This window comes from Theropithecus gelada, chromosome 6 (assembly GCF_003255815.1).
Source record: "Theropithecus gelada isolate Dixy chromosome 6, Tgel_1.0, whole genome shotgun sequence".
In the NCBI taxonomy this organism is placed as follows: domain Eukaryota; kingdom Metazoa; phylum Chordata; class Mammalia; order Primates; family Cercopithecidae; genus Theropithecus; species Theropithecus gelada.
This window is the reverse complement of record NC_037673.1, coordinates 31,942,168-31,966,753: the sequence shown is the minus strand read 5'-3', so window position 1 is coordinate 31,966,753 and position 24,586 is coordinate 31,942,168. Positions and strand designations below refer to the sequence as shown.

General features: G+C 44.4%; 1 protein-coding gene across 1 annotated transcript in view; it reads right to left on the bottom strand.

Moving 5' to 3' along the window:
• The window catches only part of PDZD2 (PDZ domain containing 2), a 326,600-nt gene that overhangs the window by 57,058 nt on the left and 244,956 nt on the right, over positions 1-24,586 (bottom strand). The window contains exons 7-10 of the mRNA XM_025388677.1: positions 14,634-14,745; positions 7,146-7,291; positions 3,085-3,204; positions 1,939-2,053 (exon numbers count right to left, since the gene is read on the bottom strand). Coding sequence (XP_025244462.1) covers positions 1,939-2,053; positions 3,085-3,204; positions 7,146-7,291; positions 14,634-14,745 — 493 coding nt within the window. The remainder of the gene's footprint in view (positions 1-1,938; positions 2,054-3,084; positions 3,205-7,145; positions 7,292-14,633; positions 14,746-24,586) is intronic.

Here is a 24,586-nt window from a genome sequence, read left to right as displayed (position 1 = left end):
CACCTGGGAGTTAAGCCTTCCTCTAAGAGAGAGAAATAAATATTCCGCCGTGGGAGAATTAAGCCTGGTCACGTCTTATTGTTAGCATACAGGAGTCAATGGTTGCTCTGCCTAAAAAATAGGAGATTCCAATTCACTCTTATCGGTTCCAAAAAAAAAGAACCAGTATAACACAAAAGCACCTAAAGTTTAGGTCAATTGAACTGAAGAGTCACAGCATTTTTGAAGATAATTAAAAATATTCTACTTTAATTATTTCATGAAGGAAGTATAATAATAAGTGAGAGGAAAAAAATCAGGATTCATGCTCTGGTGAAAGACACTTAAAATATGTGCAGGCTAGGTGCTATAGCTTAGGCCTGTAATCCTAGCACTTTGGGAGGCAGAGGTGGGACAATCACTTGAGGCCAGGAGTTCGAGATCAGCCTGGGTAACATAGTGAGACCCCATCTCTTAAAAAAAAAAATTAGCTGGGCATGGTGGTGCACACCTGTGGTCTGGGCTACTTGAAAGACTTAGGCAGGAGGATCCCTTGTGCCCAGGAGTTTGAGGCTGCAGTAAACTATGATCACACCACTGTACTCCAGCCTGGATGACAGAGCAAGACTCTGCCTCTTAAAGTACAATAAAATAAATATATATATACCTGTGTGTGTGTTCAGAACTTTTGTGCAATTCTACTTTATAGAAAGTATATAATGTTAATCCAGATAAATATTTCATAGAAAATATAAAGATATGTATATCTATTCTAGATATTCTATCAAAAGCAGCTACTGCATCTGTACAGAAAGGAAACTTTGGCCTATTTACATTTTATTTTCTCAAGTAAGGTGGGAAAGTGAGTTGAACTTGGGATCACAAAGCTGGGTTTAAATTTCACTTCTGCTGTTTACTAAGGATGGGACAAGTTTCTAGTCACATAACATTTCTGAGTGTCACTTCTCTGTTTCTAAGATGGTCACTCCAAAATGCCAATTTGACAGGTTTGTAAGGCAGTCAGCGAAATAATTAAATATGTGGAATTGCTTTGTTTATAGCATTACAAAATGACATATTTAAACATTTAAAAAATTATTTGCAAGGTAAGACTTGGCACCTCAGTATTACTTTAATTTGCATTCAGAAGCACTTGTCTAGTATATTCACGTGTGGCAAAATGGTAGGTGCTATTGAGAATTAAAAGATGTTCATTTAGGGCCAGACACAGTGGCTCATGCCTGTAATCCTAGCACTTTGTGAGGCTGAGGTGGGCGGATCACTTGAGTCCAGGTGTTTGAGACCAGCCTGGGCAACATGGCGAAACCTCATCTCTACAAAAATTAGCCGGGCATGATGGTGTGTGCATATAGTCCCAGCTACTTGTGAAGCTGAGGTGGGAGGATCACCTGAGCGCAGGGGGTTGTGGCTGCAGTGAGCCATGATCATGTTACCGCACTCTAGCCTGGGTGACAGATTGAGACCCTGTCTCATTTAAAAAAAAGTTTTTGGTTTTGTTTTGTTTAAAAAGATGTTCATTTAGGAACCAGACTATGTGGTGGTTGATTTCTGTAGCAAGATATTAAATATCCACTAATGACCAGGCACTCTGCTTCTACACCACCCCTGAGGTAAGAATTGATTCCAAACTCTCAAAATTTTCAAGGAAAGGAACGTGATTAGACCAAGTGGACAAGATAGACACTAAAGACCCCAACAAAAATAGTAAGCCACTTTGCACATATTATGTCATGTAATCCTGACAACCACTCTTCAAGCAGGCGTTAATATTCCAAGTTTACAACTAGGGAAAGTGAAGCTCAGGTTCTACTGACTGTGCCAGGCAGATTCTGCCCAGGTCTACTGGGTACTGTGGCATTCACTCACATCTTGTGAAGAGGCAGATTCTCATGGGATCAAAGTCACTGTCACTGAGGATACAAGAGGCTTTTCTCCTACCTTCTTTAAGTCTTCCATCCTCTGCAGCTGATCCATTTGGGAAGATGGTCTTGACAAAAATCCCCATCTGTCCACGAATGCAGTCTCGACCTCCAGCAATACTAAAGCCAAGGCCCTAGATCCGAAGCAGATGAGAGTCCAGGTTGACAGTGTAGTATTTAACTGAGGGCATCTTTCCCATTGTACTATTTAACTGAAGGCATCTGTCCCATTGTAGTATTTAACTGAAGTGCCCTCCCCAACCAGGCCTGGAGTTAAACTGAAGCAACTAGCTGCAAACTCAAGTTTGTGTTCTCTTCCTTATTCCCCTCCTCAGATCTATTACGTTGTTCTAGCCATGCATTACATTAAGGGAAAAAGTTTTAGGCAGAAACATAGCAAATTGCCAATATTTGACAATCTCTGACCTCCACAAATGGCAATTTCATATGGTTCTACTAAACAGCTCGTAAGAGTCATTTCCCACTATATGCAGGCGCCAGGTTTGTTTTCTTTTGTCCTTCCATTTTGTGTAATATCAAAATGAATATTTTGATTTTTGTGTAATGTCAAGTTATTCATATCATTTTCTTTATGATAATGGCAATGCCATGAAATTCACTGAAAAGGATAACCAAGGGTATTCCCTGAAGCTGCAGGCTCTGCTTTTCTTTCACTGGAGATAAAAGTTGAGGGTCATTCATTGCACCCTTGGTTCTGGCCTTAGCAGCCAAGTGCTGGTGACTCCTCACATCGTAGGAGTGAAGAGGGCATGGTCATCTCACATTGAGACCTACAGCACAGAATGCCAGGGAATCCACTTGAATCCATACAGAGGCCACTTTATCTGTCCTTCTTTATACCTGTTACTTTTCATTTCATGCAAAGACAAATAAAATTAAAAGTAACCATTTAAAGAATATGTGTGACTGGGTGCAGTGGTTCATGCCTATAATCTCAGTGCTTTGGGAAGCTAAGGTGGGAGCACTGCTTGAGCCCAGGAGTTTAAGGCTGCAGTGAGCCGTGATTGCACCACTGCACTCCAGCCTGGGCAACAGAGCAAGAACCTGTTTCTAAAAACAAAAACACAAAAACAAATAAAATAAAACAAAAAAAGGTGTGCTAACATTCACCCAGAAGGCAGAACAGTCTGCAGAAAGAGCTCACCTTGCCTTTTTCTTTGTACAGCCCGATGATTGAGATGACAGATGGCCGAATGAGCCTCCAAGGAGATTCCACCTGAGTCGTGCTTAAGGAGCGGGTAGACTTCTTCACAATGTGGTATTCCTAAAAGTCAGCACACGGCAAGGTCAGGTATTACTCTCATCTGTTCTATTGTGGTATCTGGCAGAAAGATATACTCAGACTTTGAAAATCTTAGATGTCTTCAGTACTAGACATTTCTCTCTGGTTCAGTGACTTAAAAAAGGTCACCTATAAATACTATCGCAGGTGCTGGGCACCATTGCTCACGCCTGTAATCCCAGCACTTTGGGAGGCCAAGGCAGGCGGGTCACCTGAGGTCAGGAGTTTGAGACCAGCCTAGCCAACACGGTGAAACCCCGTCTCTAATAAAAATACAAAAATTAGCTGGGTGTGGTGGTGGGTGCCTGTAGTGCCAGCTACTCGGGAGGCCGAGGCAGGAGAATCGCTTGAACCTGGGAGGTGGAGGTTGCAGTGAGTGGAGACTGTGCCACTGCACTCCAGCCTGGGTGACAGAGTGAGACTCCGTCTCAAAAAAAACATCAGAGAAATAGCTCCTACTACAATAGACTGCCAAGGCTTCTTCCCCCACATAAAGAACTGCTTGGGGACCTCAAGCACCTTGTGTTGCTCTTTCCTCGACCACATTCCACAGATTCTACATCTGGAAAGGAGTCAGGAACCAGAAACAAGAGGCCTCAGTGATACAGGATGACCACCTGTGGTCGGGCTTTCCCTTGGTAGTCACCCCTGCCTCCATCCCAAGTTCACAATCATGGTTAGAAAGTATCTCGCCATTTTAAGCTGAATTCGCTCGATCAAAAACTCAGCATGCCCTTGTTTCTTATAAAATCCAAACCACAAACCCAGACAACTGGTATTCCACATAAAACATCCCGCTGAGAGACGGCAGCAGCTTCAGTTCTCGTCTCTCACATTTGGAAAATAAAGTATTTTCCCATAAGGAGCCACACTTTCCCTTCCTGACACACAGCAGCTCCAATCTCACCCCTTTTTTGTGTCCATCACCCATAATATACACGCGTGTAAGCAGGCTGCGCTCCTTAGAACATGAACAAGAGATCAAGTGACTCTATCACCAAAGCACTTCTGTAATCTTGCTCCTTGCTATTCTTCTTAGAATAATAAACTTCTTCACTGATGCAGATATTCTACCTAAGCCAAAAAAATCACTTCATGTTTAATACGAGAAAAGAGACATCGTGAAACAGTTTTATCCTGGGTCTCTGTGTATACTACATTCAAACATAAAAATTAGATGTCCCCAATGATATGTTTGTATTTTTGGCAGCTTAGAACAATTATATTTTTTGCAGTTTTACAAAATATCTGCCAACAATGTTGGCCTCCCAGACTTTCAATCATTAAAAAAAATGATGTGGGCTTGGCAAGGTTACTACCCTTTTAATGAAACCACTGCAGAGATGGCCAGACATAGTCTGGGTTTTTCAGTCCTTGAATACAGAGATTTATGTGTGAATTCCTAAGCGAACGATTTCTCTGGTCACCAATCTTCAGCAGTACTTCACTCCATCTCTCTTTTGGGAACCAGAAGGAATCAAAGGCCTGTAGGCTTCACCAGTCTCTCAGAGAGTTTCCAGGATCTCCTTGAACTTTCTAGACCTGTGCTGTCTAATATGGTAGCCACTTGCCACTTGTAGGTATCTATATTTAAATTAAAATTATTTAAAATTAAAAGTACACTCCCTACTAGCCACTTTTCATGTGCTTAGTAGACAAATACAGCCACCATATTGGACAGTACAAATAAAAAACATCTCCATCGCTGCTGAAAGTTTTACTGGAGAGGTCTAATCTAGCTTTTATTTATTTATTTTATTTGTTTATTTAAGACAGGGTCTCTCACTCTATCACCCAGGCTGGAATGCAGTGGCATGAGCACAGTTCACTGCAGCCTTGACCTCCTGGGCTCAAGCAATCTTCCTGCCTCAGCCTCCCAAGTAACTGGGAACACAGGTATGCACCACCATGCCCAGCTAATTAAAAAAAATTTTTTTTTTTGTAAAGATAAGGTCTTGCCATGTTACCCAGGCTGGTCTCAAACTTGGGCTCAGGCAATTCTCCCACCTTGGCCTCCCAAAGTGCTGGGATTACGGGCATGAGCCCGGTTCTAGATAATACTTTATAGTGGAGGGAGACAGACCAAGAAATAAGAAAGATGAATCCTGGGAGAAAAATAAAAGGGCAGAAAATAAAAAGAGGAGACAAGAGAAAGGAGAGTTTTCTTGAAAAGAGAGGGAAAAACTCTCCTTTCAAACTTTCTACCCTGGCCTGGGCTTCCTGATCCCTGGAAGTGTGGTTAGAGATGGATGTTTCTGGGCTACAAATGCCGTCGAGTTTCTTCAGCAGGTCAGTTAAGAAATTACCTCAACGCTCGATCTGTGGTCATGATGGCAGTAAACACTCCCTCATCTTTCACACAGCCTGACAAGGCCGGGTGCAGTGGCTCATGCCTGTAATTCCAGCACTTTGGGAGGCTGAGGCAGTTGGATCCCTTGAGGTCAGGAGTTTGAAACCAGCCTGGCCAACATGGTGAAACCCCGTCTCTACTAAAAATACAAAAATGAGCCGGGCGTAGTGGCAGGTGTCTGTAATCCCAGCTACTTGGGAGGCTGAAGCAGGAGAATCGCTTGATCCCGGGAGGCGGAGGTTGCAGTGAGCCGAGATTGCACCACTGAACTCTAGCCTGGGCAACAGAGTGAGACTCAGTCTCAAAAAATAAAAATAAAACCACTGACAGTTGGGCGATCTTCCAATGTTCTGATCTCCCCTGATTCTGTGGGTCCAACAGGACGATTCTGAGCATGTCGCAGTCCTGGGCCTGGACAGGTTTGACTGGTCTCATGCCAGTTTCTTCTCTGCTGTTACTCAGTGCCCCAATACCCCTCAAGTTGCCTTTGGGTGAATTCAACCCAAAATGGGCTGATCAGCCACTGTCCCTGAAACATGGGCACTTGTTATTCTCCTGGTCAGATAAAGGGCATCGGAACCAACAGAAATACTTTATCCTGACACATAATTGACCCAATTCAAGCACCTTTAAAGCTTTACAGAGGTTCTGGCCTATCACCTTGGGCAAAATATTTAATCCCTTTGAGATTCAGTTGCTCCATCTGTAAAGGGTCATAACACACCAAAAGTGCAGGCCTGCTTCAGATGCCCTGACCCAGGTCCTTTAGAACTCTACCCTCTACAGCTTTCCAAGCACGAGTGGATGTCGCTGCTGCCACACCCATGCTCTATCTCTGCTTCATCATAGGGCTTAGGACAAGCTGCTAATGGTTCCTCTTGAGCCCCTTGGTTAATGGTGCCAGGACTCAAAGAATACCCCACAGGTTTCTCAGGTACTGCGCCTGCCTTAGCCTTGGTTAGGAGACCACCTGCCCAGTTTCTACCAGGTTGAGGATGCCGAGATAAAGGAGTGGCCCTCATGCAGGGCTGTGGAGTCCAGAGCTCCGATGGGAGCAGGTTCTGGAACATTAACTCGAGCAGCTAGTACAGCCCCCTCTACAGCCCCCTATGACCTTGGCTGCTTGAGTCATTACTGTGTAACAGGTAGGACTCCAGGTGAGCCATGGATGCATGTGCAGGCACACACGCACACTCCCTCTCTCATACATGTGCCCACACCCACCCGCACAGTTGGTACACTGACACAGGCCGCTCCTATTAATCAAGCAATGCTGGTTCACCACAGACTGTGAGACGCCATCGTCTCCTGGCAATTGGAAGCACCTCTCGGTTCTAAAACACACAATAGGAAGGAGATGAAGATTTTGAGATCCAATAAGGGATTTTTCCCCCACTATTTTCAAATATTAGGCCAACTTCTTCGTAGCCTCTCTGGGTAGACCTCACTTTGTCTACTGTCTCTTTCTATCCCATTTCTCTGGCCCCAGACAATCCTGGCCTGCGTGGATGGGCAGTTCTTCTTAACTTGGAAGCCCTTATGGTCTTTGAAAGATCTGCAGCCCTGGTCGGACCTGCGAGGCACTAGAAGAGTCCAGCAGCTGTGGGAGGGAGTGTTTCCGGCCATCTCGGGAGACCTCCAACATCCGGATCCGGGGGTCCCCATTCCGCACCATCAGCTCGTTATATTCTTCAACTGACTCGAGGCGGTGTACACCCCCTTGAGAAAAGAGAGGAGAAAACATGGTTTGATATGGGTCAAAAAGAATCATAAGCACATCCAGAGGCACAGACTCGTATTTACACCCACCTTCATGGTTTTGAGAAGGCCTACCTTCCAATACACTCAAAGCACAGAGCTTTGGCCCATCCTAACAGCAACCTTTGCATAAGCTAGTTACGTGCTGAAGCCACTAGTGTCAGGCTATGAAAAAACTGCCAGTTTTTGAAATGACCAGACTGGATGAGGGGCAATGTAAATGTTTGTTCCAAATAAGATGTAGCTCTGGTGGATAAGGGAATAGTGAGAAGGCTCTTAGTAGATGATTTCCTGATGATGGAGGAATATCATTTTGTGATTGGTATAGTTTCATTGTTGGTGCAGATGCTTTTTTTCCCAAGTATAGGCATGACTTTTAAAATAAACTTTTAATTAAAGTATAACAACTTATAGAAATGTGCACAAATCATAAGTGTACAGTTCAATGAAATTTCATATACCCATAACCAAAACCTAGATCAAGCAGCAGAATATTAACCAGGACCTCAAAAGCATCCTTTGTGCTACAAACCATCCTTCACCCAAGGGTAACCATTATCCCGGCTTTTAACATTACAGATTACTTTTATCTGTTTTTTAATTTTACGTCAATGAACACACACGATACATACTTTTTGTCTGGCTCCTGTTCGCAGCATTTGTTTATGAGAGTCAGCCACGCTGTTGCATGCCAATAGCTTGTTCATCCCCATTCTGTAGGCTATTCCGTTGTCTAAACACATTGTCTAAACATACCACAATTTACTTATCCATTCTATTGTTGGTGGACATTTGGCTTGTCTCCAGTTTTAGATCCAGAACAAGGGTCAGCAAAGATTTTTGGCAAAATTTTTTGCTATGTTCACTTTTTTTGGTAAAGAGTTGGCAAGCTTTTTGCCACATTTTAGGCTTTGTGGGCCACAAATGGTCTTTGTTGCATATTATTTTTCTTCTTCTTCTTTTTCTTAACAACCTACTAAAAACGTAGAAAGCATTTCTAGCTTGTGAGCCCTACAAATAGAGCTGTGGACTATAGCTTGCTGACCCTTGATCTAGAGTATCTCGTTAATAAATATTCTCTCACACGGCATTAGATGTCACCTAGGAGTGGAGTCTCTGGGCTACACTGTTTCAGCAGCATGGGGGAGTTCTAGAATCTCCACATCTTTGTCACACTGGACAATGTCAGTCTTTAATTTTGGCCATTCTGGAATATATGATGGTACTCATTTGTGTTTTTTAAATTGCATTTCACTGATGACTAACGAGATCAAGATTCTTTTCATACATTCATTGGCTGTGTTCCTTTTGTAAAGTTTTAAAGCGCCTGAACAAGTCTTTTGCCCATTTTAAAATTGGATATCTTTTTTATTGATCTATAGATATTTTTATTTATTTATTGGTGTTTTCTTTTTATTTTTTGAGATGGAGTCTCACTCTGTTGCCCAGGCTGGAGTGCAGTGGTCCAATCTGCTCAATGCAACCTCCACCTTCCAGGTTCAAGCGATTCTCCTGCCTCAGTTTCCCAAGTAGCTGGGATTACAGGTGCGCACCACCACAGCTGGCTAATTTTTGTATTTTCAGTAGAGATGGGATTTCACCATGTTGGCCAGGCTGGTCGTGAACTCCTAACTTCAGGTGATCTCCCTGCCGTGGCCTCCCAAAATGCTGGTATTACAGGCATGAGCCACTGTGCCTGGCCCATTTTTAAAGTAACTTGAATAAGGGTCTTTTGTGGGATCTATGGATTGTAAATATCTTCCCCGTGTCTACACTTTGCCTTTTCACTGTCTCAACGTATATTTTGAAAAAACAGCTCATCATTTTAATGTAGTACAGTATGTCTTTTAAAAAACTTTATGGTTTGTAATTTTGTGTTCTTTTAAAGATACTTCTATAGTAACAATTTAGGCTGGGCCCGGTGGCTCATGCCTGTAATCCCAGCACTTTGAGAGGCTGAGGCGGGTGGATTGCCTGAGCTCAGGAGTTCGAGACTACCCCAGGCAACAAAGTGAAACCCTATCTCTACTAAAATACAAAAAATTAGGCCGGGCGCGGTGGCTCAAGCCTGTAATCCCAGCACTTTGGGAGGCCGAGACGGGCGGATCATGAGGTCAGGAGATCGAGACCATCCTGGCTAACACGGTGAAACCCCGTCTCTACTAAAAAATACAAAAAACTAGCCGGGCGAAGTGGCGGGTGCCTGTAGTCCCAGCTACTCAGGAGGCTGAGGCATGAGAATTGCTTGAATCCGGGAGGGGGAGGTTGCAGTGAGCTGAGATCACGCCACTGCACTCCAGCCTGGGCAACAGAGCAAGACTCCATCTTTTTTGAGATGGAAAGAAAGATCACAAATCTAAGATCTTGCCATAGATAAACTGAAAGCACCAAAATTAAAAGGAAACTCTGCTGACAAGAAAGGGATATGAAGTAAGGAAAACCCAGGTTAGAATATCAGAAAAATGTTCCATGAAATAAGAGACAATGTTGCTTTAGTTATTTTGCAGCCAGTCTGGGCAAAACCTGAGTGGAAAGAGTTGGAACCTCTACAGAAGCTCTTTAATAATTCATGACTTAATACTAACTCAGAACCAGATTCATCTCTCTTGGCATGCTTACTCATCTGAAAAAGATGTATTAGTAGAAAATGCCTTTTGAGCTGACGGGGAGGCACTTGTCATCAACAGAAGAAAAACCATATACAGTAGCATCTATAGATAATATGCTGATATGTGGATACCAGAGTGATTCATTTTAAGAAAACATGAAATATCCAAGTTTACAGGACAAATTAAGAGCTCATCACATTAAAAATCTGCATGTCAATATCTTTAGAATGAACGTATTTCACAGCACTGAATCAAAGCCCAATTCCTTAAGCCTCTTTAATGTGTCTCTAAATTACTTTTACAGACTTATCTTCCACTATCCACTCTAAGAGTCTGCTGATCTATCCTGACGGTTGTCGAAAGAGAGATCTGTGCTCTTCTTTCTAAAACTGTGGAGCATATAAATATTACGTGAAGTTTTACCCACTTTCCCTGCACCATCATCATCTCCCACCCAAAAATTCTGCTGTCCATTTCCCTAATGACTCTGACAAACTCTCTTGGATTTAAGCATTGTGACTGTCAGATTCTCTTGGCTTTTTCAAGTGGCTGGGGAGGAAAAACAGCTGCCAAAAACTTACTGAATTAATTTTTTTCCCCAGTATCCCTAAACATCTCTCATTCATTTTGTCCCAAGTCTAGACTGCTGTCCCCGCTTCCAGTCTACCAAATTCCCCCAGCATACTGCCCCTCCTTTATCTTGCATCCTTGAGACCCAGACAAACCTACCCACTCCCTGGACCTCTTGTGCGTGCCTCATGGTGCTCATCACTGTGTGTACATGTGTGCTGCCTTGCACTGGGACTGTAAGTTCTTTAGAAGGCCTTCTGCTTTTTTTTTTTTTTTGAGACAGAGTTTTGCTCTTGCTGCCCAGGCTGGTGTGCAGTGGCACAATATCAGCTCACTGAAACCTCTGCTTCCTGGTTTCAAACGATTTTCCTGCCTCAGCCTCCTGAGTAGCTGGGATTACAGGTGTCCGCCACCACGCCCAGCTAATATTTGTATTTTTAATAGAGACGGGGTTTCACCATGTTGGCCAGGCTGGTCTCGAACTCCTGACCTTAGGTGATCCTCCCACCTCAGTCTCCCAAAGTGCTGGGATTACAGGAGTGAGCCACCGCGCCCAGCCTAGAAAGCCTTCCTGTCTAAACCCATTCAAACCCATTCTTCCTCTCTTGAGACGGAAGGAGAACAATAAGAATGAAAATGAAAATGACAACGAACATCATAATAATGATGAGAGTGATTAGGTCATGCAGGTGGCTCACATCTGATATCCCAGCACTTTGGGAGGCCAAGGCAGGTGGATCACTTGAGGTAAGGAGTTTGAGACCAGCCTGGCCAGCATGGTAAAACCTCGTCTCTACTAAAAATACAAAATTAGCTAGGCATGGTGGCATGTGCCTGTAGTCTCAGCTACTTGAGAGGCTGAGGGACGAGAATCACTTGTACCTGGGAGGCAGAGGTTGTGGTGAGCTGAGATCACACCACCACACTCCAGTCTGGGTGACAAGAACAAAATTCCATCTCAAAATAAAAAAAAAAAAGAAAAGAAAAAGAAAAAGAAAAAAAATGACAGTGGCAATAATAGTGGCAGCCACCTCGTGGCGAGGGCTTTTCGCTGCCACACCATGGAGTGGCAGTGCCATATGCGTTCTTCCAAAGCAACCTTTCAACAAGGCACAGCACCTAGAACGCACTCATGTTTATTGGCAAAATAAATATATAACATAACCCTCATTTTATGGATAAAGAAACTGAGATTCAAGAAAGTCACCTGACCAAGGTCATGTAACCAGAGGTGGTGGATATGGGAACTGACCTAGCTCTGCTGGATTCATGCATGTGCTTCCTCCTCCATGCCACGTTTCCTTATTGTGGCCTTGAATGTCTGGGAAGGATACAGGAGAAGGTGGCATCCATTTGTGGCAAACAGTGGCCAGCCTTGGAATAACTACTCAGCCAAATACGCCACTTGCTCTGAATTAAGCAGTATGAGCAGACTCAGAGCATCACACATCTGGGAGGCCCTCCAGCTCCCCCTCCCCGTATCTGTATCGATAAAGCCCCAGATCGGGGAACAGAATTCTTTTCAAGATTCCCCGGAACAGAATTCTTTTCAAGATTTCCCAGAAGCCAAAGGGCAGGGAAGGAGAATTCTGTGCAGATCTTTTTCCCGGCATTGACTGAGTGACCTTTGGGATCCTCTGAACTTCTCCGGTCTCATCCATAAAATGAGGAATGTGACCTCGCTGGTTTCAGAGGCTCCTGTATTTCCTCAGAGCTCTGGGCACCTCCCTGGGAACCCATTTATAAGGTCCTGAACAACTCTGCCAAGACGGCCAACAGGAAGGCCTCCTCCGTGCCCTGGTGACTCCCTCGCCCCAAACACAAAGGCCTTAAACGACTTTCTCTTTATTCTTCCTCAGGGCTGGAAGGGGCTGGTCACCGGCTCCCTTCAGACTCTCTTCTCCTTATCAGCCTCTGGCCATCACCACTCCTTTAGTTCCCCAATCCATGTTATAACACTCGTTCAAGTGTAACACCGTCTAATTATTCTGAGTCATGAGCACAAAATAACTCATTCTGTCCATTAGATTTTTTTTTTTTTTTTAAAAAGATGGATTCTGGCTCTGATGCCCAGGCTGGAGAGCAGTGGCACAATCTTGGTTCACTGCAACCTCTGCCTCCCGGGTTCAAGTGATTCTCCTGCCTCAGGCTCCTGAGTAGCTGGGATTACAGGCCCATGCCACCACCATGCCCAGCTAATTTTTTTTATTTTTTAATTTTTTATTTTTTTTTGTATTTTTACTAGAGATGGAGTTTTGGCATGTTGACTAGGCTGGTCTCGAGCTCCCGACCTCAGGTGATCCACCTGCCTCGGCCTCCCAAAGTGCTGGGATTACAGGCGTGAGCCGCTGTTCCCAGCCAGATGTTTTTTTAAAAAGATGTATTTCACTGTCTTATACCTGCCATCTTCTCTGAGAATAAACTTGGAGCAGTGCGGGCATGCCCTCTCCACCAATCTGGGTGGCCGGAAGGGGACGTAAATGTTTTTTGAACATTAACATACTACACATTGTGCTAAATGTTTTAATGTACATTTCTTAAAAATCTGCTCAGCCTTTCAAAGTCAGGGTGTTCTCCTCTTTTTTCAGGTGAGGGAGTGGAAGTTCAGGGAGATTAAATCATTAGTCTACGGTCACAGGGTAACTCAGCAGCTGAGGGCTAAACCTAGTTCTGCCAGGCTTTAAAACCCTTGCTTTTCCTGCTGTCCCAGATGACCACTGTAGGCGGAGCCAAGGCCGACTTTCCCACTAAGCCAGCAGGCACAGTGCTGAGGGCCCATGCCACCTTCAGGGATCCACAGAAGTGTTTCCTTTTAAATATCTTTTTAAATAAGCTGAAAAAAATAAACACAATAGCAATGAATAGACACTGATGAATCCAGCTGTATCTTTTGTTTGTTTGTTTTTTGTTTTTTTGAGAAGGAGTCTTGCTCTGTCACCAGACTGGAATACACTGGTGTGATCTGGCCTCACCGAACCTCCGCCTCCTAGGTTCAAGTGATTCCCCTGCCTCAGCCTCCCAAGTAGCTGGGAATAGAGGCACACGCCACCATGCCCGGCTAATTATGATTATTATTATTATTATTATTATTATTTATTTTAGTAGAGCTGGGGTTTCACCATGTTGGCCAGGATGGTCTTGATCTCCTGACCTCGTGATCTGCCCGTTTCGGCCTCCCAAAATGTTGGGATTACAGGTGTGAGCCACTGCGCCAGGCCTCCAGCTGTATCTTTATACCAACAAAGCCATACAATACAATTTTTACTTTTTTTTTTTTTTTAACGGAGGAAAAGACCCATCATGTGCCTAAAAAAATGCCTTTCGCCGGCTGTGGTGTGGCTCACGCCTGTAATCCCAGCACTTTGGGAAGCCAAGGCGGGCAGATCACGAGCTCAGGAGTTCAAGACCAGCCTGACCAACATGGTGAAACCCTGTCTCCACTAAAAACACAAAAAAAATTAGCCGGGCACAGTGGCGGGCGCTTGTAATCCCAGCTACTCAGGAGGCTGAGGCAGGAGAATTGCTTGAGCCTGGGAGGCGAAGGTTGCAGTGAGCCGAGATCGCGCCACTGCACTCCAGCCTGGGTGACACAGCGAGACTCCATCTCAGCAAAAAAAAAAAAAAAAAAATCTTTCATAATGATACACGAAAGTTCTAAGGTGCCTCCTGCACAGCGCCACTGCTTTCAATGCTGACTTTCTCTCTCTGGGCCCAGGCCAGCTGCCGTAAGGAAATGCCCAGGAGATATAGAGTCGATTTGCTCTAAAAGCTGCAACTCCATCCTATCTTTTTCCTGCTTAGTTGAAATGCAGATTTGATATTAACGCCACATTGAAAAGGATCATCTGAAGTCTGATCGAAGTAAATGAACTAAACAGTTATGTTTCAGGACACAGAGACACACAGAAATGTTGCCATGCACTTTGTTATGACTTAAAAAAAAAAAAGTTCACATAGGCAGGAGGCTGAATGCAGTTATGCCTGGGGTATGTACCATCTAAGGAACAAATGATTTTGAGGTTTTAAAGAAGACAAGAGCTCATACCAGCCATGGCTTCATCTCCCCGCTCCTGAGGCTGAAAGCTCATCTTAGGCAGGCTGCATCAGACAGAGCCCCCACCTACCTGAAAGGCGACTCTTGAGCTTGATTTTATTGCTGCCCTGTTTGGGACTTTCCAAGTTCCCCTTGGATTCCTCAGCACCGCACACATCTTGGGGTTCATCTGTCCCAGGCATCTGAAATGCAAAAAGCACAGAGCTGATGGGAGAGCCCAGCCCTGCGATGACTTATGCTGTCCCCCTCCACAATGTTATCTCAAGGCTCAAGGAGCAGGAATACATGTGTTATGTGACAAAAAGGATCACGGGATCAAAGCCCAACCCTTCAGATAAGCTGCATTCACAACGCCTTGCATTGGCCAATTCCTCCTCAGCACGCGTCTCACCGCCCAGCATGGAACCAGGGCCCCCAGTCCTCCCCAGCACGCGTCTCACCGCCCAGCATGGAACCAGGGCCCCAGTCCTCCCTAGCACGCGTCTCACCGCCCGGCATGGAACCAGGGCTCCCAGTCCTCCCCAGCACGCGTCTCATCGCCCGGCATGGAACCAGGGCCCCCAGGGCCACTTCATCTTCCATCCTACAGCTGAGGACACTTGTTGGTCAGTTACCCAGGTGGTCTCCCAGTGGTCAACTACAAAGCTACAACGCGAGCCCAGGTCTCTTGACCCGTGGGCCAGTGCTTTTTCCACAATGCAAGTTGCAACAAATATTAAACCAGAAATTCAAATCCAATTCTAAAGTTTCTAAAATACAGTAAAAATGTTGTGGTAGCTATACATCTTAGTCAACCAAATGTTCTGTGTGCTACGCTCCTGAGTATTGATCAGACGGCTCCTGGAATCAAGCCCAGTCCAGGCACTCTGGAGGCGTCAACATGAGGTCAGCCCACACGTCCGGAAGCTGTGTGACCCCAGGAGGTGATGCAGAAAGTCTGATCCCAAGGCTCACTGGGTCCTCCATCCTAGACAAACCAAACATGCTAAAAACAAAACTGAACCCCTATTTACTAGAGAAGAAAATGAGATGCATGCACTTTGAGAGTGTTTATAAAAAACTGGGGGGTAAATTTACATATACAAGACCTTTGAGATACGTCAAACAATAAACCTTCCCATTTGAAATTTTATTTTCCTTTGAGGTTCTAGAGGAAAAAAGTCTTACATTAAAATAGGGAATATTCTCACTAAGGAAGATATACATACTTAAAAAGGCACATAAGATATCAGGTAAAGAAAGGTTGATGAGGCTGGGCGCGGTGGCTCATGCCCGGAGGCAGAGGCAGGCAGATCATGAGGTTAGGAGATTGAGACCATCCTGGCTAATACAGCAAAACCCCGTCTCTACTAAAAATACAAAAAGTTAGCTGGGCGTGGTAGCGGGCGCCTGTAGTCCCAGCTACTCGGGAGGCTGAGGCAGGAGAACTGACTGAATTCGTGAGGTGGAGGTTGCAGTGAGCAAAGATCCTGCCACTGCACTACAGCCTGGGTGACAGAGCGAGACTCCGTCTCAAAAAAAAAAAAAAAGAAAATGGCCGGGCGTGGTGGCTCACGCCTGTAATCCCAACACTTTGGGAGGCCGAGGCGGGCAGATCACGAGGTCAGGAGATCAAGACCATTCTGGCTAACACGGTGAAACCCCGTCCTACTAAAAATACAAAAAATCAGCCAGGCATGGTGGCGGTTGCCTATAGTCCCAGCTACTCAGCAGGCTGAGGCAGGGGAATGGTGTGAACCCAGGAGGCGGAGCTTGCAGTGAGCTGACCTAGCGCCACTGTCCAGTCTGGGCGACAGAGCGAGATTGCATCTCAAAAACAACAACAACAACAACAACAACAACAAAAGTTGATGATGAAAAGATTCCTGACTTCTCTTAAAGATGCCATTCAGCCTGACAGTTGTCTGGAGTTCATGACTACTAAGTTAAGCTCAGTTGGCAGGAATCTTCCTCCCAATTGGGGTTGGGAGAAATCAACCTGGTCCTACTTAAAGTGCTTTTTGTATGTATTCAAAAGCTTCTTGATTTGCATTTTGTCTCACCAGCTATCAAAAGGTGATGTAATTATGGTGCCACTCCTCACCCTCAAGTTAACAGGTAATGAAAATTATATATTGTATATTAAATTCAGTATATAGCTGGGTACAGTGGCAGGTGCCTGTAGTCTCAGCTATTCAGGAGGCTGAGGCAGGAGGATCACTTGAGCCCAGGAGGTTAAGATCAGCAGCCTGGGCAACATAGCAAGGCCCTTTCTCTTAAAAAAAAATTCACCTGAGGTCAGGAGTTCAAGACCAGCCTAGCCAACATGGTGAAACCCTGTCTTTACTAAAAATACAAAAACTAGCCGGGCGTGGTAGCACACACCTGTAATCCCAGCTACTTGGGAGGCTGAGGCCGGATAATCACTTGAACCTGGGAGGCGGAGGTTGCAGTGAGCCGAGATCACGCCACTGCACTCTATCCTAGGTGACAGAGCTAGACTCTTTCTCAAAAAAGAAAACAAAAATTCAATATATAAAAACGTATCAAGTAAGCGGTTAGAGTAATTCCACAGGTAATCTCTTTTAAGAAGTAATTGTTTATATACAAATTATGTATACAGTATATAAAGTTTGGAAGATTCCCTCTTCCTTCTCAAGTTCAAGTATCTTTCTGGGTTAGAAAGAGGAATAAAAAGGTCTGAGAATGAGGCAATGTAGGCAAAATTGAGAAAGGGGCATTGAGAAAACAAATTAATTCTGACATATAAAACAAAGGTAATACATTTGTTGCATTCATATTACCTTATCAGGACTGGCAGGTTTCCAGGTTTAAATGATGAAGAAAAAGCAGGAACAGAATCTTGAGGGTGATTTTAGAGATTTCCTGGAGGGATGTCTTTCCCAACCCCAAATCCTGCCATCAATACATACACAGAGAAGAAAGAGCCATCTCTGAGACAGGCCTGAGTTCTAGGCCGCATACAAACGGAAGAATCCAGAGAAAAGCCTTAGAGCCTCCCCCTTTGCTTGACTTAAAAACTTTATGCAAGGAACCTGTCTCCAGGTTCTTTCCAGAAGGTCTCCAGACTGTGAACCACAATTACCAGAGAGTGAGTTAAATTCCTGGTTCCAGTCGGGCTTGATGGCTCACACCTGTAATCCCAGTAATTTGGGAAGCGGAGATGGGCGGATCACTTGAGACCAGGAGTTCAAGACCATCCCGGCCAACATGGTGAAATCCCATTTCTATTAAGGATACAAAAATTAGCTGTGCATGGTGGCACGTGCCTGTAATCCTAGCTACGCTGAAGGCTGAGACATAAGAATCACTTGAGCCTGGGAGGCAGAGGTTCCAGTGAGCTGAGATTGCGCCACTGCACTCCAACCTGGGTGACAGAGCGAGACTCTGTGTCTAAAAAAAAAAAATTCCTGGTTCCTTCTGGTAATACCACCTGACCCAGGCTACGGACCTGCAGAGAAAGGGATTCCCTGGCTTGCAAGACATTGCCTCCTCTGGTGCCTACTACATGGGTAGCTTATTACACAGTGGCCAAGGCCCCAGACGCTGGAAAGTCTGTCTGAGATGCTCATGCCAAGCGAGGAAAACCATGCCAGTCTATTGTTTCTGGACTTCAGAAGTTTTCTCCATCTGTCTTCTCCTTTATTTTCCCAACACAGCCCCAGGTTTTCCTAGGACCAGAGACATTTTGGAGATAGTACAAGCACTTATGAGCACCCGAGAAGGAAAGCAGCCTGCCTGAAAGGTTTCTGGTCACGACAGACAGATTCAGTTTCTATGATCTACAAAATGCCAGTAAAGTTTTTTATGCCAAAGAAATCCTATGCTAAAGATGGTATACGTGGGCCAGATGTGGTGGTTCACGCCTGTAATCCCAGCACTCTGGAAGACCGAGGAGGGCAGATCACCTGAGGTCAGGAGTTCGAGACCAGCCTGGCCAACATGGCGAAACCCCGTCTCTACTAAAATACAAAAATTAGCCAGATGTGGTGGTGAGTGCCTGTAGTCCAAGCTACTTGGGAGGCTGAGGAAGAAGAATCGCTTGAACTCAGGAGGCTGAGGTTGCAGTGGGCCAAGATCGCGCCACTGCATTCCAGCCTAGGCAAAAGAGTGAGACTCTGTCTCAAAAAAAGAAAAAAAGAGATGGTGTATGTGGCTACCTAATGCCTGTAGCTGGAACCAGTAAGAATGGACCTAGAGATATCTCAAAGAGTTGCCAGCAGAGACTGTTGAGCTCAAGGAAGGAGTGACATTTTATTTCAGAACACACTGAAAGGGTTAGCAGTGGGGAATGAATTTAAATGGAACTGTTTCCTCTTGTAACAAAAAACTGGTTTTTCGTTGAGTTTGTTGTGACATTAGATGACTTGTAACTCACTGAACAGGAAGTGGGTTGCTTAGACACATTCATTCCAGATTATGTCAGGAAGTAGCAATATAAAATGCAATTTTGATTACACTTTCGTGACTATTTTCTGAAAATGTCCACACTCTTAAGAGAGTCCCTTTTCTGTGTGTGGTTTTGTTCCCGATGCACAGAGCAAACTGTTCTGGAAATGATGTCATTTTAGTTGTTCTGAAATGAAATTTGCAAAACGTCCTCCTGGAAGGCCTTCAGTTCAGCGAAACAGTTGATAAAATCTATTATTCATGCGCAGTTTCTAATTCATGTGTTACAAAACAATGCCATTATTGCTTCTCGGCCTTTTGGCTAACATCAAGTGTAGTACAAAACAATCCCATTATATTAATGGAGTCTCACAGAATTTGCCAATTTCCACGGTAGAGCCTTCCTGTTTGCAACATTTTCCACACCTGTAACATACACAGCAGAGAGAAGCAGCATCTTTAACATCTGATTTTGTAGAGAGGTGGTGGGACACAGTGGTTGAAAATCCGGCCAGCTACCTGGGCACAAATCCTGAGTATACCATTTTACTGCAATTTAGGCACGTCAGTCAACCTCTTTGAGCATCAGTGTCCTCATCTGAAAAATGGGCCTGCATTTGGGAATTAAATAACATAGGTTTCTGACTAAAGGTGGCAGATTTCTCCTGATTTCCCTTTGAGACCACACTAACATGACAGGGAAAATATTTTTTTAGGAAAAGACAGACATAATTCACAAGGATAAAGAAAACAGAAGACAAAAGCAACAAATTCTGGAAACCAGCAAGCTGACGACGATGTTGCAATGGATCTGACTTGAGAAAGCTGAATCCTAAGTGTGGATTGGAGAAGGGTGAACATTCACACAGAGAACTCCCCCAGAGCTCAGGAGGTGCCAAAAGAGGACCTCTGGAAGTGGGCATGAAGGCGGAAGCAGTGGCCCAAGAAACGACCGAGAGAGTGAAAATGACTGACGTGGCCACTGATTTACACAGGTCTGATTCCTAGGCAGATTCTCAGGGGCTGAGAATGGCCTAGGGAAACTTTGAGGTGCATCAGAATCAACAGGAAAGCTAACGAAGAACACAGAGACCAGGTTCATGGATGGGGAACAGGGCCTGGGCTGGGCCTCTGGAATTCACCACTGCCCTGGGCCAAAAGAACCACCCTCCAGTGAAACTGGACACACAGCTAAGCTGCGACTTCCCAGTTCTTTCTGCTCTCCCCTACGTTTACTTCAGGAATGAAGAAGGGAAGAAATGAAAGCTTCTCAGCTGCACCTGAGTAGCCCACCAGCCAACAAATAAGGGAGACTGTCATGTTGCTCCCTATTCAGAGTATACATATTTTAATCAGTGATTTAAGGAAACTTGTTCTGCTCAATGTATAAACTATAATAAGCACAGGATGTGGATGCAGAGTATAATGCAATTTACATGTGCCATAGGCAGCAGCATGGATTGTGCCTGTAACATATTGATGATTGATATCCAAGGCAGTTTTTTCATTATGTGAAATAGGAACAATCTTATTTATGTTTAAAGGGTTAAAATTCCCTTGCAGTTGTCTTATATCATGAGGATTAAGAAGGAATTCATTGTAGAGTACCTAATGTGTATCATAAGAACACAGGTAAGGTTTAGTTTAAATTAAAACAATAAAAAGGCCCAAGTCTTCTCCCCCCAGGTCTCAGGGTGCCTCCAGATTTGATGATTACACAGACTGTAGCTCTAGACTGCAGAGATATACATTTCAACTTCATACCCATGGAGAGGTGGCAGATTTCATTAAAGAACAAAGAAAACCCAACGGAAATCCAAAGACATGCCATCTTCTTTGGAGACGGGGGGAAAAAAAAAGCCCTTTAATAAAATTACTGCAAAACTCACAGCTAAAAAGGCATTTTAAAGGCATGTGTCTGAAATGCTCAGTTTTTAGAAATCAGGTTTGTGCACAAGAACAAGGAGGATCTGAAAACATACTCTGGTCCTCTGATCAGAATAGGAGCAGTGGAAAATAGAAAATAAAGGAATACATGATGACTAACTAGAGAAAAAAGGGATACTCCCTTAGAAGAGGAGATCTTAGACAACAGGTTCCGCAGCCTGAGGAGTAACTGGGATTGTGAAGTCCCAGAGCACAGTGATGTATGGAAAAGACCCTTGATGGCTCCGATCTTAAAGAGGGTGTCACGAAAGTAGGGAGATGCTTTGTTATTCCTAAATTAGTGGGGATGACGGGCACCTGAAGAAATCTACCTAAGAGAGTTAAAACCACAGGGAAGAGAGTAGAATCCCAGGCCCAGAAAACATGAGAGAAACGATTTTAAGACTGCAGAGGAAGAGCTTCAGAAGGATGATCTGGGACAGCTCTCCCAAGAGAGATCGGCATGTGTGGACAGATTAAAAGACAAAACCACAAGGAAGACCGAGAAGAATGAAAAAAATCCTCAGTAAACTCTGAAGGAACACAGTTATCGGTCATTGCTCTGATGAAAGTGGGCTGAGAAATGCATGAAATGAGGCACTCTAAAGGGAGTAAATATGAGAAAAACCAAGGGGGCAGGGCCTGGCGGGAGGAGAATAGGCCAGAACTTGATGCTGGTCTGATAGGAGAACATTTCCTAGGTGGACTTCGCTAACGCAGAGCCAGTGGTGGTCAGCATGCATTTGAACAATGGATACTTCACTAAATAGAAGAGTCACTGACTGATTACATCTCTTTCACAGGGACAGACCCTGTATGTTATTATCTACATTAGTATGTTAGAAAAAAAAGGTCTCAGCCAGAATACAAAGAGTAGAAATACTTTTTAAAAAAGCACCCAAATCTAGCAAGCAAGCCTATAAAGAAGAAATGGAACTAATTTAAGCAGCAGGTAAAAAGGAAACTCAAGTGAGTCTTCCCTAAAGGGGAAGGATATGAATCACTACAGACATATCCAATTACTGCCCCAAAATATGTAGGAGAAAGCAATGCCATGCAACCCATGGGACACTCAAAACCTGAGAAAAAACTAATCTCAAGGAGCAGGCAGCAGAGGTATTAGCCCTCACTAGCTCATTAGGGGCACAAGCTCTAGAATCATCAACAGAAGGTCTGGATCATGAATCTGCAGAGGCTGTTTTTCCAGCTGAACAAATGTGGAAGGAAAGATGAAGCTTTCTTCAGTCTAAGCACTTCCATGCCAAGAGGCAGTGGAAATGGAAAATGTGGCTCAGGACTGACTGAACATTCCTGCTTTTAAGAAGGTAGAGCTCCATCAGAGGCACCATCCACACCCAATGTAGCACGCCATGAAGCCCTTTACTTTTATGTCAAAGTGAAAATGCAAACCAAGAAGCTATTGAATTTGTATTCAAGAAAGCACTTGAAGTAGGACCGGGTTGATTTCCCTCCATCTCCAGTTGCGAGGAAGATTCCTGCCAATTGGGTTTAAGTTCACGGCCGTGAATTCCGGACAACTGTCAGACTGACTGGCATCTTTAAGAGAAGCCAAGAATCTTTTCCTCATCAACCTGCCTTTACTTGGTATTATTGAGTCTCTCTGGTCTGCCCTATTGGGAGATAATTCTCCCTGGGTCTCTTGCATTTCTGCATGGCTTGCAAACAGAGACAGAGGCTGTTGTTACATGGAATTATCTGTCTTTCCAGGGATGTTTGTAGAGGGAACAGCCTTGAATGTTAGATAAGTGTCTCAGGAGGAAGGGACAGGTCCTTCCTCTAGTGCAAAGGTTAGTCAGGTCTGCTTCTAGGCACGCATCTTCCTGTGGTGCAAAGGTTGGTCAGGTCTGCTTCTAGCCCATCATAAAAGACTGAGGTTGCCTATGGTCAGGGATCCTCAGCTGTGATGCAAATCCACTGCATGTGCACACCCCCAAGCTTGTGTCACTGCCACAGGACTTGCGGGTGGAAGGGGAAATAATGTGAACATGAAGCCCTCAACTGAGATTCAATCCTAAACTGGGATTAGAGAAGCCAAAACTAGCTGCTGTGCCATGAGTAATAAAGTCGTTTGTCTCTGACTCGGAATCTCAAGTCTCCTGCCAGCATCCACGAAACTATTGTGGAAAAGCTCAGGTATTCTTCTTTCTTTCTTTCTACAGTTCTTGATACCCCCTTTGGCAAATTTAAACAAGGTCCCAAGAACAAAATCTTGCCTAGGACAACTGTCTAGGGACTGGGGTTTGGCTCATTTTTCTAAATGTCAAGGGCATGGGGACAATGTTTTGATACTATTGAGAGTCCACTTACTTTTATTTATTTGCATATCACTAAAAAGTAAAGCACATGAGAGACCTGCTGTTGAATGAATTCAGTTTTCTTGGAGCTGGAAAAAACTTTATTTGTTCCTGTGGAAAACAGCCCAGGCTGCAGATGCTGAAAAATATGATCTTTTTCCAGCATCAAGCACCAAGGATCTCCTTAACTAAGAACGAGCAAAATAATGGCTGGGCGTGGTGGCTCATGCCTGTAATCCCAGCACTTCGGGAGGCCAAGGCCAGCGGATCACTTGAGGTCAGGAGTTCCAGATCAGCCTGGCCAACCTGGTGAAACCCCATCTTTACTAAAAATATAAAAAATCAGCTGGGTGTGGTGGTGCATGTCCATAATCCCAGCTACCCTGGAGGCTGAGGCAGGAGAATTCCTTGAATCCAGGAGGCAGAGGTTGCAGTGAGCCAAGGTTGTGCCACTGCACCCTAGTTTGGGCGACAAGAGCAAGACTCTGTCTCAAAAAAAAAAAAAAGAGCAAAATAAGAAATAGGAGAGATCAAAGGAGGTCATTAAGGGCTTTGGTTTTTTTTAAACACAAAAGTCAAGGAAATTTAAGTCGAGATGTTAATTACTTTAGATTTTAACATCTTTGGATTATGACTTACAAGTGCATTTAATTTATTTGAACATTATTATGATGCTGACATTTTATATCATTGCAGAACCTCTGAAAAGTTGCACTAGACGATGTGGCTGGAAATAATTTTGGATGAGAAATACCACGGGAACTGAGTTTTAGTTTCTGGCAAATTTCGCCTTCTAGGGGTGGAGGGCAAACCATCATTGCCCATGAGACAGGCCTCTTGGGTCCAAGCTAAAAGTCTAGTCCTTAGAAACGTCCTGTAACTGTTTCAAAGCATTTGTGAGCTCTCCTGGAACACGCTGTGACTAATATCATGTCGCAATCCTGAGTATCCTCCGTCTTTCTCAGCTAGCTCTTGCAGCCTTACAAACAAACCATGCAAAGCATGGCTTTTATCTCCAGCCGTTTCCTTTGTGCAAGCATGCCTAGTCCCAAAGAAAACTTCAGCACTGGTTGCACCCAGTTCTCACCATGTTTTTATGGTTCCCAAGACTTGAAAAACAAGAAAAAATCTGCAGATGTGACAGAAGACATCTAAGCTCCAAATCCCCAGGAAGCTCTGTTGGCTCATCCCCCTGATCAGTATCCACAGGACAGTGGAACGCGGTGATTTCCCTTTCAGGCTTCAGTCACACTAAGATTATTTTTAGGTTGCCAAAGGAAGCTCATTTTCCAAGTCTCTGGGGCAGATGTTTGAGTGACCGAAGGAGAACCAGATGGTCATCAGAGAGGCCTGGGATGGGAATGAATAACCATTCAGAAAATGGGAATCAGGA